The sequence below is a fragment of the Argiope bruennichi genome, chromosome 8 (assembly GCF_947563725.1).
Source record: "Argiope bruennichi chromosome 8, qqArgBrue1.1, whole genome shotgun sequence".
Lineage (NCBI taxonomy): Eukaryota > Metazoa > Arthropoda > Arachnida > Araneae > Araneidae > Argiope > Argiope bruennichi.
Genome location: NC_079158.1, coordinates 4,564,263 through 4,578,742, shown reverse-complemented (window position 1 = coordinate 4,578,742; position 14,480 = coordinate 4,564,263). Strand labels below are relative to the sequence as shown.

At 36.0% G+C, this 14,480-nt stretch overlaps 2 protein-coding genes across 3 annotated transcripts in view; both read right to left on the bottom strand.

Annotated features, from left to right (window-relative positions):
* LOC129981490 (calsenilin-like) overlaps nucleotides 1-6,412 on the bottom strand; it is a 220,610-nt gene extending 214,198 nt beyond the window's left edge. For both annotated transcript variants that reach the window (XM_056092341.1, XM_056092342.1), the window contains exon 1: nucleotides 6,283-6,412. In XM_056092341.1, the coding sequence (XP_055948316.1) occupies nucleotides 6,283-6,397 (115 nt within the window). In that variant the 5' untranslated portion in view covers nucleotides 6,398-6,412. The remainder of the gene's footprint in view (nucleotides 1-6,282) is intronic.
* Nucleotides 6,413-13,000: 6,588 nt separating this feature from the next.
* On the bottom strand, nucleotides 13,001-13,759 carry LOC129981415 (uncharacterized). The gene has a single exon (XM_056092254.1). It carries the CDS (start codon nucleotides 13,757-13,759, stop codon nucleotides 13,001-13,003), a length of 759 nt encoding a protein of 252 aa, XP_055948229.1.
* Nucleotides 13,760-14,480: the final 721 nt, after the last annotated feature.

Here is a 14,480-nt window from a genome sequence, read left to right as displayed (position 1 = left end):
TATAATAAAGTAAAAAAAAAAATGTATGTGTATATAGAAATCTGGAATATATTTTGTTAAAAAATAATTATCTTTTTATTTTGCAATACAAAATACTTTGGAATATATTATTGCACAAAAACCATTTTTGCACCCATTTAAAATTCAAAATATATGCTTTGAAGTGATGTCAATTTTATCTCCATATAATTTTCTCCGTAATTTTAATAATTTTTTTAAAATATTATAAATATATTTTTTATATTTTTGATCATTTTAATGACGGAGTTATGCGTTTCAACAGTATTAAATAATTCTTTGCGTATACATTATATCGGCTTTATAATTAAACATAAAATTTTAAAATAATATAGAGGTAGACTCATCAACGTTAGCTGCAACAACTGTACATTATAATACAATAGGTTCAAATCTCTTCGAACAAAATCGCAAAAATTCTCCGAACATGAGTGCTTTAAATCCTTTTGCTGTTGCCTGCTTCGCTCTTCTAATGCATCCGACTGGGTTGGTTTGGTTTCCCACGTCAGACGGCATTGTTTTGTTCATTATTGTTTGCTCGGACACATGCACAGCAGCGAAATAAGCAGCTGGAAGTAGGAGAATGCAGCTTCCGTAAATAAAATTCCTGTGCAAACCAGATTCAAAGCAAGACAATATAAAATAAATATTCGAGGGTTTTTTTTTTTTTTTTTCCAAATTGAAAGAATATATGTTTTACCTGTCCATGAAATAGCTTCCCTTTAATCAGGGTCCGACACTTAAAACAAACGAGTCTAACTGTAAGCTTTCTAATAATCATTTTACAAACAGAAAATTTCAACCAGCCGAATCGCTGGCTTAAGCAGAAATGTGTTTCCCGTGCCATCAACATTTGGGAGAGAGGGTGCAGCCGAGGGACTTCAGAAGAAAGCTTCTCAACTGCACGATAAGGGAACTCAGGAGAGAAAGATGATTATTTTTTCTCAAAAAGGAAAAGCAAAGACTTGTAACATTGGAGTGAGGACAAGAGAATAGAGCAGATGATGCCGCAGAAATGTCTTTAATCCATTTCGACGTTTCATGAACTCTTCTGAATTGTTCAAAAGTTTTAATCTCAAATGCCCGAATGTTCGATGTGGCAACTCTAAAATTGAGATTTAACTCTGCTTCTGAAGGTTGTTGAAGACGAGAAGACAAGAAGCTCTGCTCTGTCTTTTGGCACCTTGGCCATGCCTCGCCAACAGTAGAAGAGTATCCATAAAATGAAAAGAGCTTTTTATTTAAGTGAGCCACCATTTCAGATGACTGGAGCACTTCAGAATCGAGAATGGCAATCTTTGCTCATAATGTGGTTTCTTCCGAAACAGTTTGTTGAGATTCTAACTGAGACCAGAAAGAAAAGTCAACAGTGCCGAACATTCCGGCAGAGCTTTTTCCATTCGATTTCATTTACAAAAGTCATGAAGATGAAATATATTAGCAAAAACAAAAATTCTTCTTGACTCGAGAGATTACAATAAAATGTATTAAGTGAAAATGTTTCAGTTGTTTTGATTTTTTATTGTCACACATTAAAGCTTTATTTCAAATATCTTTTAGCCATTATTTTCTCTCTTATTATTTTTAAGAAATTTCAAATCAAAATCAGCGGGAATGGTCTCGCAAAGGCTTTCTGTTAATGGTAAATTTGCGTTTTAGACGCATTTTCCCCAACCGAGCAAAACCAACATTTGATACAGAATTATAATTCTAGTCACAAAATTACATAACACATTTGATATATTTCATTTGTTTCATTTTTGAGACATCGCATTGACATGATTTTAAAAGTGCAGATCGATAAATGTTCAACCCTCTCGTTGGATTTAGTTCGAAATTTCATTATCAACCATATAAATGTTAAATTTGTGAGTTGAATTTTATCCATCGAACTCTCTTCGTTTAGTAATGATTGTGCCAACCAAAATATGAACAGCCTAGAGCTATTATACTAGGTACATATATACTTTGGAAGGGGGAATATGTGCACCTTTGAAAAAAATTGTTACACGCCAAAATCAAGGAAAATTTTGGAGTATTTCTGTGATAACTTCAGAAAATTTTACAGAACAAAAATAATTTTCACTTCATACTAAAATTCATTAAATTAAAATTGTCTTTTCAATAATATCGAATTTTTAACATTTAAATAAAGATCCTACTTTTGATCATTTTTTAAAAAAATATTTTAAGCTTTTTTTTCCCAACAGTTTACATCACAAAACCAGCGGCGGTGGTCTCCCATAAACGCGGCATCCCAGCCTTTAGCGTGCATCTATGGGGTGAAAAGTTTCATCTGTAAAATGAGTGGAGATATCTAAAAATAAAATTCTGTGATTTCTAAAAGGATTTATTATAAAACTGAAAAAAAGGCATTATCTGGTATCACCTTACAGTTTTTCAGAGTTACGCTACGGCGAAGTTAAATTTAAACAACGAAGAAAGTAAGCAAAAAAATTCGAACAACACACTCTCCTCTCGTGGCTGAAATGATGGAGAGAGGCGTTTGTTCTCGACTTGCACTGAAAAACCAATTCGACGAAGTATGGGGATCTCAAGTTGCCTCCCGCTGTAAAATCCACCGCTAGTACAACTCACATCGTAAAACAATTATGTGTCACTGTTTTTGTCCACAATACCGAGAAATAATTTTAATAAAAGTGGACGAGTTAGAGAAGAACATCAATGATGAATTTGTTAAGAATAAATAATTAAAAAATGAAACTGTCTCAACGAATTATAGAATATCAAATATTGAGATAGACACGCATTTTGATGATGAAGTCATTTCTCCACATCCACTTTTGCTCAGTTATTCTTCTCTTTATGGCAGTAAGAGCCACATTTTTATCCTCTTAAGTGACCAACAGCAGCAATAGATACCCTCCTCTGAAGTAACAGCTGTTCATGATAAAAAGTCAATACCTACAGCATGTTCTGCACCCTAAAAAATGCATTAATAAGAATTTTAAAACTCCTGGAAATGTCCTAATTCAAACTTTTATGGTAAACGATATTGTAAGAAAAATGAAGAAAAAAAAATTAACCAAGTAGTAGTAGTTCCCAGTTTCAGTAGTTATTGTTAAGTATAGGGACAAGGTCTTCGGCAGTTATTATAAAGACTGGAAGAAGCTTCGCGTTGGAGCCCTGCGAAAGAAAATAAATGATAATCGAATAAAAGTGACATCTAAAAATGATCACAAGGCATCCTTTCTTTAAACTACAATATATTTGAAGAGTGTGTCTGCGCACATGAGTCTTCCAAAGGAAAAATAAATTTTCTCTACCGTGTTTTTCGAAAGTTTATTACAATACATTGTGATGTATAAACTATATCAGAAATTCATTTTATTTTCATTAAATGTATTTCAACCAAAAATACATGTAGTGAAAACAGGCGAAGAAGCGACTAAATATTGAAAATCACTTTCAAAAGTCTCAATTGCGTTATAACACATTGATAATATAAAGGATCAGTAACAGAAAAATGAAAGTAAGTCCCAGCTCTGACCAAACATCTGTTGGCCAGAAATCGCGCTTCTACTCCCGATCGTCACAAATCTTCCGACAAAATACTTCGCTGGAAAACCTGCACGGTGCGCAAGACTGAAATGTGATATCGCCATCCTCTTGTTTCGTCGCCGACACAAATGCTGATTCTAATATTTCCCGTTTTGCGTGCGTGTGAAAAAAAGTGTTGCACTTTGTCTCCGAAAGGAACACTGAATGTGCAACATTGATCCCAAAAGATCAGTCTGAAAAAAAAATGCCAGTTTTTTTTCCCGTAATTTAATAAAATAGGAGAAAAGATTTAATAATCATTTTTAAAAAGCAGTTGGTTGCAACAAACGGAAAGGAAAGGGGGGGTGACGTTATTGCGAAGGGTATTCTTCCGAAAGCTGCCAATTCGAAACCTTCATGATATTCCGAAATCTGAAAGATATGACAATAGGAACTGTTATATTATTCCAGGCTTTAAAAACAAATGTGACTGTTATGGATTATTATTATACTAGCCGCCTTTGGCGACCAGCCGGTTCGCCAATCTTAATGTTCGTTTAAATTTTAATAATTAAATAGGTTGAACCGGAGTTTAACCCCCTTCTTCGCCAAGTTGCGATAACGCACCAAAGCTGGCAATCTTTATTATGCACTATAATTGAACATCTGCTTCTTTGCTTTTGAACATTTCGCAAGGCCATTGTTTGCGATTTTTAAAAATTTCGCCAAGCAGGGAATAAAACTCCGGTCGTACCATTAATAATTTTACGCAATTCCAACTTTAATAGATTCTTCAGTAAAATATTTTAAAACTTCAAATTTTTATAGTCATATAATTCACTCATAATATTATAAAGGCCTTCAGTTATAGCGTGATATGTATCTCTCTAATTTTCTGTTACCCCTCGTAGAAATTATGCTTTAAATTAAAGTGTAAATGATTAATCTGCAATTAATATAATAATATTTTTTACTGAAACAAAGCATTTTTTTTAATAATATGATTACTGATAATTGAGTCACTGAGCGGTTAAACTTTATGGTCACTAAAGAATATCTTTCTTAATTTATGTAATATCTCAAGAATTTGTCAACAAAAATTTCTCAGATTCATCATGAACAGATCGATTCATTAACAATGTTTAATTTTAAATGCATGAAACACTAAGAAAATAAAATGAATCGTTTAAAATAATCGGTCGAAAACAGGTTTAAAAATAACTACTTAAAAAACGATGTACTTAAAACTATAAGCATATACAGAAAATATATAACTAACATAAATACATTTTACTTACAAAAGCATGCAACTAACCTAAAAATAATTGAAATCGTCCGTTGGTTGTCATGTCAACAGTCAGAACACAATGCGCATGCGTGAATTTTCTTTGCCAGTTACGTTAACGCAAATGCGTGAATTTTTCTACGCCAGTTGGGGTAACGCTTTGCAGATTATACATTTTTAATTTCCTTTATTCTGCGTTATTTTAATTCAAAAGTACTTCAGAATTAATCTGAAACATGGATTAATTAACAATGTTTAATCTTAAATGCATAAAACATTAAGAAAATAAACAGAATCGTTTGAAATAATCCGCCGAAAAATGTTAACCCTAGCCTCATTACTGTTGGGAGAAAAAAATAATGAAGCCTTACTCATTTGGCGGTGGGGAAAATGGAAGATTTTTTTGGCGGGAAAGTTAGTTTTTAATTAATAATTAAAATTCTAATAAAAATTTCAAAAAAAGGGACCCCAGGTGCACATCCCCGACCTCTAAGGTATACATGTACCAAATGTGATAGCTGTATGTCAAATGACCTGACCTGTAGAGCGCCAACACACACACACACACACACACACATTGAGCTTTATTATAATTATTATATAACTATGCCCTATTACTTTATAAGTTAAGGAAGTATTCGTGTAGTGAGAGAAATATTTTCTGTAAGCGACAATGAGGCGAATAAAACACTTTACAAGCGATATCGAAGAAAAATTCAATATGTTACTATTTTTCTGGTATTTCCATTTGGATTTCTTTCCTTTTTTTGATATTTTTAAAGATTTGTCACAATAGCTGGAAAATATTTAAATAAGATGGGCTAGTCTTTTCTTCAATGCAATTTATTAAGAACATTATCGAAGTCTAGACACAATTAGAAAATTTGTAACTTTTTTTTTTCCTTTGCCTTTTAATGCCATTATAATGCCTTTTTTTCAGTTTTATAATAAATGTATGAAAAAATTTCTGAATGATTTTTTAAAATTCATTTATTTATTTCTAAAGTATAATTCATTACAGATAATACCGAAGTCAAAAGTCTTGTTGTTAGTGATTTTAGTGTTTGCTGTTGAGTTGTGAAAAATTGGGCGCAAAAATTAGAGGTTCACTAAACCAACTTCGTGAGAATGAAATTGATTTCAACTGATATCAAAAATTATGCGGTATTAAAAAAAATCCAAAATCCCATTTCATTATTTTTTTCTCCTGTATAATATCTTTCGTCTTCTGAAGTTTCGACCCATTCTGAAATTCGAAAATGGCTTCATAAAATCGCTCTTTTTTTTCCTGGAGTTGGCGATATTTAAGTCTGAACATCATTTTAGCTTTATTTCGTAAGCTGAAATGAAATCACTTCTAATTCGATCTACCAACACCTCGAGTGTTCCATCAACTATCAAAACAAACGAGTGTGGGTAAAAGAGATATGTCACTTTCGATTCAATGTGTTGCCATGCAATGAAAACAAAATCCTCACCTCTCCTGGCGCTGAGCAGCCTCCGGAGGTACCTGAGAAACCTCTGGTAGAGCGTGAGGAGCGAGGAGGAGGTCGTCCGGCGGCGGCAGGGCTTCAGCAGGGGCACCGTGGACATGACGCGGACGCCTCGCGTGGCCGCCGTCGGCATAGAGGACTGCATGCTGCATTGCCGCCCCGCGCTGCACTGGCCACCCACAGACGGAGCAGCCCCGATGGGGCCATAGGAACTTCGGTAGCTCCATCTACCGGTCAGAAGCCTTTTCTCTAGTCTCCATTGTTCCTGGAATATGAACGAGCAAAACGAAAGTAACTCGCTGTCCTGGATTGGAGTGATCATTAATGCTCGTCTCTACTTACATACAAACTTTGTACCGTCTTATTCTTTGCCCTTAATTAAGCTGTCTCTATTCATAAATGAAAAATTCAAATCAAAATAAATTTGGGAAAGGGATAACTCACGTTTACTCTGAAGAAATTTCATACCAGAAATGTAGTCACCGTTAGTGAACACATCAAGTTCCATACAGCAATTCTTTTCAGTTTCATAGGATTCGTGTTTCATGACAATAACAAAGTGTCCAGGCATCATGAATGAGCCAGGATATTTCCAGTTCACTGATTTAACACGACTCCCTCTCTTTCAGTGCGCAGTGTGGACAACCGTAGCTGCGTTTCAATACATAGTATAATCAAACATTTTTCTTGCACTGATAAGCACGCACAAAATCCCCCCCCTGGGTTATAGATAGAATATTCCCATTAAAATTCAGTAAATTGATTACTTAAGTAAATTTCATGGGCTAACATGCTGCGAATAACTTGGGGCGTTAGATTCGATTTTCTGGTCATATAGAAAAAAGTGGAGCTTCAGTTTAATGCAGTGTTATCCATGACCCCCGAGACATAAGGCCTGCTGGCTGTTGTAATGAGTCATCACGGCTGGGCGAACGCTCCGAGAAGGACGGAGATTAACATAACGCGTAACTTGCGATGTATAGCGTTATGCCTTCTCGACAATTTTCATTTCTCTAAATTATCAAATAATTGCATAGATACTAATTAAAAAATATTACTTTGTATTAAAAAAATTGATATTTAAATAATTACAATCGCGGTTTGAGAAATTCCGATACTGAACATCACAATTTCTTGACAACTTTCGTTATTAAAAACACATTCACCGAATTATTAAATAGGTGCACAATAATTGCTAATTTACGAATTATTTATTATCTGTTTGTTAAAATAGATGTTTGCATTAAATTTTCTTTGAAATGGAAACTTTTTAGTTCTCAGGAATTTTATTTAGTTTAGTTCTCAGGAATTTTATTTTTTTAAAAAGGAAGCTAATCAATAGTAAAACATTTACATAAAGAAATTAAAAATGGATGTGAACAAAAAATTTGATTAGTAACATAATGAGATTATTCATTCATTTTTTTATGCTCTATATAAATATCGGATTTAAAATTTTTTACTGGAAATGTTTGTTTAAAAAAAATATAGCAAATCTGTGAGCTATACTTGTATAAAGAAATAACATATTTAAGAAAATAATTTGAAAGCCCTCAATTTGTAATAGGCGCAAGATAAATAAAATTCTAACTGCAATCGGGTGCATTTGGTTGCGATAGTGAGTTAGTGTCACCAAAGCACTCATGCTATCAGTATAAATAATAAATTTAAGTTGAATTTGATTAGAAGGTGAAATTTTCTGGAGAGCATAGAAAATTGCCAACAATTCAGCAGTAAAAACTGAGCAGCAATTGTGTAGACGGTGGCTCAGTGTATCAGATGGTTGTATGATTCCACAACCAACATGGCCATCTGATTTCGAGCCATAAGTGAAAATTGGGACAAAAGAAGAATACTGATAGCGATAATATAAAAAAATCTGTTGGAAGACAGTCGGTGCAGTTGAAGATTTATCGAATCCTGAAAAGGGGTTTAAAAACGAAAATTGCGGTATATCCTAAAGTGGAAAACAAAACGAATCAGCTGATTTAATAGCAATATTTTCAAAACCCGAGTCATGAAGGTTTATTTTAATTCTCTCATTGAATGGAAAGATATGAAATGGACGGGCATCATACAATCTGCGAAGAACAGGCGGAAGTTTAATTTGACGTAAAGGGTGATTTCACACTGACATGATTCGGAAATAATACGAAGCGGACAATTTGTTACGCCTTAAATTTAGGGGCATTTGGTGACTGATAACATGCAGGCTCTCAACGGGGGTGGTCCGAAATGCACCGGAATAAATTCTTAAGGCAGAGTTGTGAACAGTATCTAATCGCCGCAATACGGAGACGCGGGCAGAACCATACACCATACACCCATAATCGATTTGGGATAGAATTACTGCTTAATAAATGAGGAGCAGAGAGGTTCGATCGGCACCCCAAGATGTTCTGCAGAGTACCTTCAGAACATTTAAGGACTTCTCACACTTCTTCCACATGTGCAGGATGTGCGGAAGGAAAGTCAACTTGCGATGGAAGATTATTCCCAAAAACCGTATTTCATTTACTACAGGAATCGATATATTACAAATGTAAATATTTGGATGGATGGATGGATGTGATAATTCTCTGGCGCAAGATCCTTTTCTAGGATATGCTGCACCGAAAACACAGTTCATTTGTCGAGTTTCTATTTAGTTCCTTAAGATCCAACGTAAAAAACTGGTAAAACAGTAGGTAAAAATACTATAATAGTAAATTTAAATTTCATTAAAAATTCCAATTTTCTTTAAGAACGGAAATACATTTTTATGGGGTCTTTCTCCTATAAGGAAAGACAAGTTAAAATCAGAGGAGTTAAAAAAGTTAATGCGCTCTCTATAAAAATCCGAACATTCAATTAAAATATGACGTGTAGTCAATGGAACATTGCACGAACCGCACACAGGTGGAGATTCACCGAATAGTAAATGTCTGTGTGTGATACGTGAATGGCCAATACGCAATCTAGTTAAAATTACATCAAATTTTCTGTTGAAAGTTGAAGTCCATGTCGTAATATACGGTTTCACTTCGTGGAGTTTGTTATTTACTTCTTGATTCCAGTCATTTTGCCAAGTCTTCAGCATCCACTTACGTATTGTGCTCTTTATATCAGTGTAATGAAGAGGTTGAGGGCGATATGTAGTAGCAAATTTAGCTGCAGTATCTGCCTGTTCATTACCTGTTATGCCGACATGCGCTGGTATCCATGAAAATAAAATTGTAAAACCTCTCCTATGCAGATGGGATTGCAAACGCTTGATTTCCCATGTAAGACTATGAGAATTCTTACCACCATTCAAGGATTCCAAAGCACTCAAAGAGTCAGACTAAATAATGGCTTTTACTGGACTTTTTTCAGAAAGATATTTTAGTGATATATACAATGCTGTCAATTCAGAGGTAAAAACAGAGGTGAAATCGTGAAGTTTATAACTTATAATGTCATTCTCACAAACAAAAGCGCAACCAGTATTTGTATCAGATTTAGAGCCATCTGTATAAATGGGTAGATAATCATGAAATAATTGTCTGTGGGAAAAGAAAATAGATTTGAAAATAGAGCTACATATCTCTGCTTTGTATAGATTCTTAAAAGGATTCAGGTAGGTGATGTTATTGCAGATCCAAGGAGGGTTTACAAATGAATCACTATTGCTGACATCAAGAGTCTGAAATTCATCTGGAAGTAATTGGCGAATTCGTAGTCCCAAAGGAGGTATATATGAAGACCGGTTATTGAATAGCCTGTCTGTGCTGTGATCCAAAAATATTTTCCTCAAAGGGTTATTTTCGGTTGATAAAACTCGAAAGTAATAACAAAAGGATAGCATGTGTGTTCTGCGAGTCAAAGATGGCTCAAAATTTTCCACATACAAACTCATTACTGGAGAGGTGCGGAAAGAGCCTGAGCATAGTCTTAAAGCCTGATGGTGAATTTAATTAAGCCGTGAAAGGTATGAAAGTCGCGTGAATCCGTAAACGATGCACCCATAATCCAGTTTTGAACGTATGACGCTTCTATATACACGTAGTAAGCAAGTGCGATCAGCGCCCCAAGCAGTGTTTGAGAGAACTCTTAAAATATTTAGAGACTTGAGACATGTCTTCCTCAAATATGTGATATGGGGAAGAAAAGTCCATTTTTTGTCAAAAATTACCCCAAGAAATTTGCATTCATTCTGCATAATTAAAGGCGTGTCTTGAATAAATAATTCCGGATCTGGATGTAACAATCTTCTACAGAAATGAACACCAAAGGTTTTTTGAGAAGAAACCGTGAAACCGTTTTTATTTGTCCAAGCTATCATATTATTGATTGCTGTTTGCAGCTGTCTTTCAATAAATCTCATATCTCTACCAGAACAAGATATCTGAAGATCGTCCACATAAAGTGATCTTTGTATGCAGGAAGGTAAAACTGATAAAATATTATTAATTTTTAAAATAAATAGGGTTACACTTAAAACTGAGCCCTGAGGAACGCCCTCTTCTTGGCAATAAACATCAGAATAAGTATTTCCCAGTCTAACTCTAAAATAACGGTGTTGTAAAAAGTTTTGTATAAACATAGGCAAATGTCCACGAAAATCCAGCTCAAATAGGTCTTTCAAAATCCCATATCGCCATGCTCTATCATAAGCCTTCTCTATGTCGAAAAAATTGAGACCAGATGGTGGCGTCTGAGAAAGGCTGTACGAATGGCGCTTTCTAATAAAATCAGATTATCTGTTGTACAGCGGCCTTTACGGAAACCGCTCTGAAATGGCGAAATACATCCTTTTTTTTCCAAAATATAGGTTAAACGCGCATTTACAATCTTTTCAAGAAGTTTGCACATGCAGCTGGTCAATGCAATTGGACGATAGTTGAGAGGATCTAAAGGATCTTTATTAGGCTTCAATATGGGAATGACGGTGGCATATTTCCATTTTGATGGAAAATAATGCTCTTTCCATATTCTATTAAACATGTATAGGATATTATCAAGAGAGTCATCTGACAGATGCGAGATCATAGAATAAGTGATGCCATCAGGACCTGGTGAAGTTTGCTTAGTTGTGGACAATGATTCACGTAATTCTTCTATGGTCAGATCGACGTTATATGTGAGAATCTTTTTTATGTGAAATCGAAGGGGAATTTTTTCTGTTGTGTTCTTATATGACAGAAATGGTTCTGTATAGTTTTGTGCTGCTCATACAGATGCAAATGTTTCTGCTAAAATATTAGTCATTTCCTGTAAGTCACAAATTTCCAGATCCTTCACTTTTAAATATGATACAGGATATTCAGAATAAATTCCACACGCCTTTTTTACTAGATTCCACATTTCTGTCACTGATACAGAAGAATTAATATTGGATGTAAGTTTAATCCAGGAATTCCGTTGGGCTTGGCGCCGAGTACGTCTAGCTATAGCTTTAGCTTTTTGAAATAAAATAAAATTTTCCGTAGATGGCCGTCTTCGGAACTTATTCCATGCAATTTGTTGATTCCTGCGCGTTTCTGTGCACTGACTATTCCACCAAGGTTTCCGAAATTTAGGGAAAGCAGTGCCAGATTTCGGAATTGTTTCATCTGCTGCTCTGAGTATTGAAGAGGTCACATTATTGACAACAACATCAAGGTCTGGATGTTCCACCATATCCCTTGATATTTTGGCCCTGCTAGTGAAACTCGTCCAATCACCTTTATCAAAAATATAACGTTTAGGTCGTTGCGGTACCATGACAGGTATATTAACTTGAGTGAGGAAAATTGGGAAATGATCACTTTCACATAAGTCATTCCCCACTCGAAAAGTGAAAAACGGAGCAATAGGGGCTGAACAGAGAGCAAGATCTAAACAATGGAAAGTTTTACTACCCAAATGAAAGTGGGTATAGTCACCATTATTCAAAAGACAAAGAGAGTGATCAGAAATAAATTCCTCAATTTGTCTTCCACGAGGATTCGTGCTATTACTACCCCAAACAGGACTATGAGCGTTAAAATCACCTATTATTATGAACGATGCTGGCAATTCAGAAACTAATCTATCAAGTTCATGTTTATCAATGGCGGAATTAGGAGGCAAGTAAAGAGAACAAACTGTAATTAAGCGCGGAATCGCAGTACGAATCGCAACCGCTTGCAGTTGTGTGTGAAGTGGGATTATAGATGTGGGGTGGTCATGCGAGACGAGGAGAGCAACACCTCCCGATGCTCTATCAGAGTTACCATCTCTTCGAATCAAACTATAACGTTTAATTTTTGCTGGGTCGCTTGATTTTAAGTATATCTCTTGAAATGCCATGCAGACAGGGTGAAAATTGTTAATAAAGTCCTTGATTTGGTGCAATTTATTGCGAAAGCCACGACAGTTCCATGAAATAAGTGTGGCCATAAAATCAGCGTTTACGTTGAGATTTTTTCTTAACTTTGCCTGCAGTAACATCATCGAGCTGCGTAGAAGGTTCCATATCCATTTCAGAGAGGTCTGAAGAGGATGGATTAATAGATAAAAATTCATCTGGCGGAAGTTGATTGGTAATACCAGAAGATTTTAATTTTTTTCGGAGTTCTTTCGTCGGTTTGTTATTACTGCATACTTCAGGGTCTGTATGTAGAGAAACAGCTGCAACAGGTGAAGTACAACTGGAACTAGTATGTACAGGGGTTGCAAGTTTAGATGCATAATAGTCAGTTTTAGTTGGAAGTTTTTTCGGCTATGTTACATTGGCTTTTAAAGGTTGTAATTTTTTGAGAGGAGGGCAAACAATTTTCGTTAATAATTCTTCGGTTTGAGTTGAACCGACATTAGTGTTTTCTGGATTTGATTTCAAAAGAGAGGAATACGATACACCAGACTTAGGCATTCTATCATTGACTATTTGGCGGGCTTCTTTAAAGGTTATGTTGTTTTTTATTTTAATGGCTAGGATTTCTTTTTCCATTTGCCATTTAGGGCAAAATTTAGAAGATGCTGCATGAGCGCATGCACAGTTAGGGCATTTCAATATTTCTGAATCGCATGTGTTAGTTTCATGATCCAATGAAGAACATTTACCACATACCATTTTACCACGACATGATTGCCGGGAGTGACCATACCTCTGACACTGGTAACATCTCAGAGGATTAGGTATGTATGGACGAATGCAATTACACCGCAAATATCCAGCACGTATGAATTTTGGTAGAACAGGCGTTTCAAATGTAAGAACAACATGCTTTGTGGGAATTAAACGTCCGTCACGTCGAACATGAATGCGACGAGCGGCGCAGACCCCCTGGGATCGTAATTCTTCCACTAATTCTGTGTCAGAGTGTTGTACAAGAGATTGTTCCGAGACAACCTCCCGTGAGAAATTCAATGTCTTGTGAAGAGATACTTTTATTGGCCATGAACCTAAGGTAGTAAGTTTACTCAGAGTATCTGCTTGCTTTTTTGATTTCGTTTGAATAAGGAGATCGCCAGAACGCATTTTCTTAATATCTGATACTTCACCAATGGTAGATAGAATCAATTTATGTACAAGGAATGGAGAAAGCGCATGAAAAGTTTCATCAGTATGCATAATAAAATAACGAGAATTTGATGTTGCTTCGGTGACGTTTGTGAAAAAGCCCATACAAAGAGGGATTCAAATTCGGGAACCGACGGCACCGCCCACCACGGAGCCAAACTAGGGAAGGCAATTGCTGGCTCTGGGCATTCCCAGCCTCAGTATCCACCCTGGCGCTAGCCGGAACCTATACGCTAAGGGCCACTTCCAGGAACGTCTACCACCCTTAACTCAGAGCCCCAGAAGGTGACCCCTTCGCTTGATCCCCTTGAGCAGACCAGCCAAATGGCTGGGATACCAGCCGATTGATACACCGGGGACCGAAATGTACCACCCGTCTAATGGGTTGCCACGCACGGCATACACGTGGGGTTTTTGGCTGTCCATGAGACGCAAGAAGCAAACAGAGCGGCGACAGCTTCTCATGGAGAGCTCCCTCGCTTGCCGTCGAGGGAAAGAAAAAACAAAGCAGAAAGCAGAAGGCGCAGAGGAGAGTAAACCTAAAGGGAGTAAAGATCCCTGGGTACCTCGGGATTGGGACACCCGTACTCACCTATAGTAGGTGAGCCCCTGAGGGGTGTAAATATTTGGATCCAAGTGAATGTTTCACTTTCGGCAGAAGTGCACACAACGGCTCTTC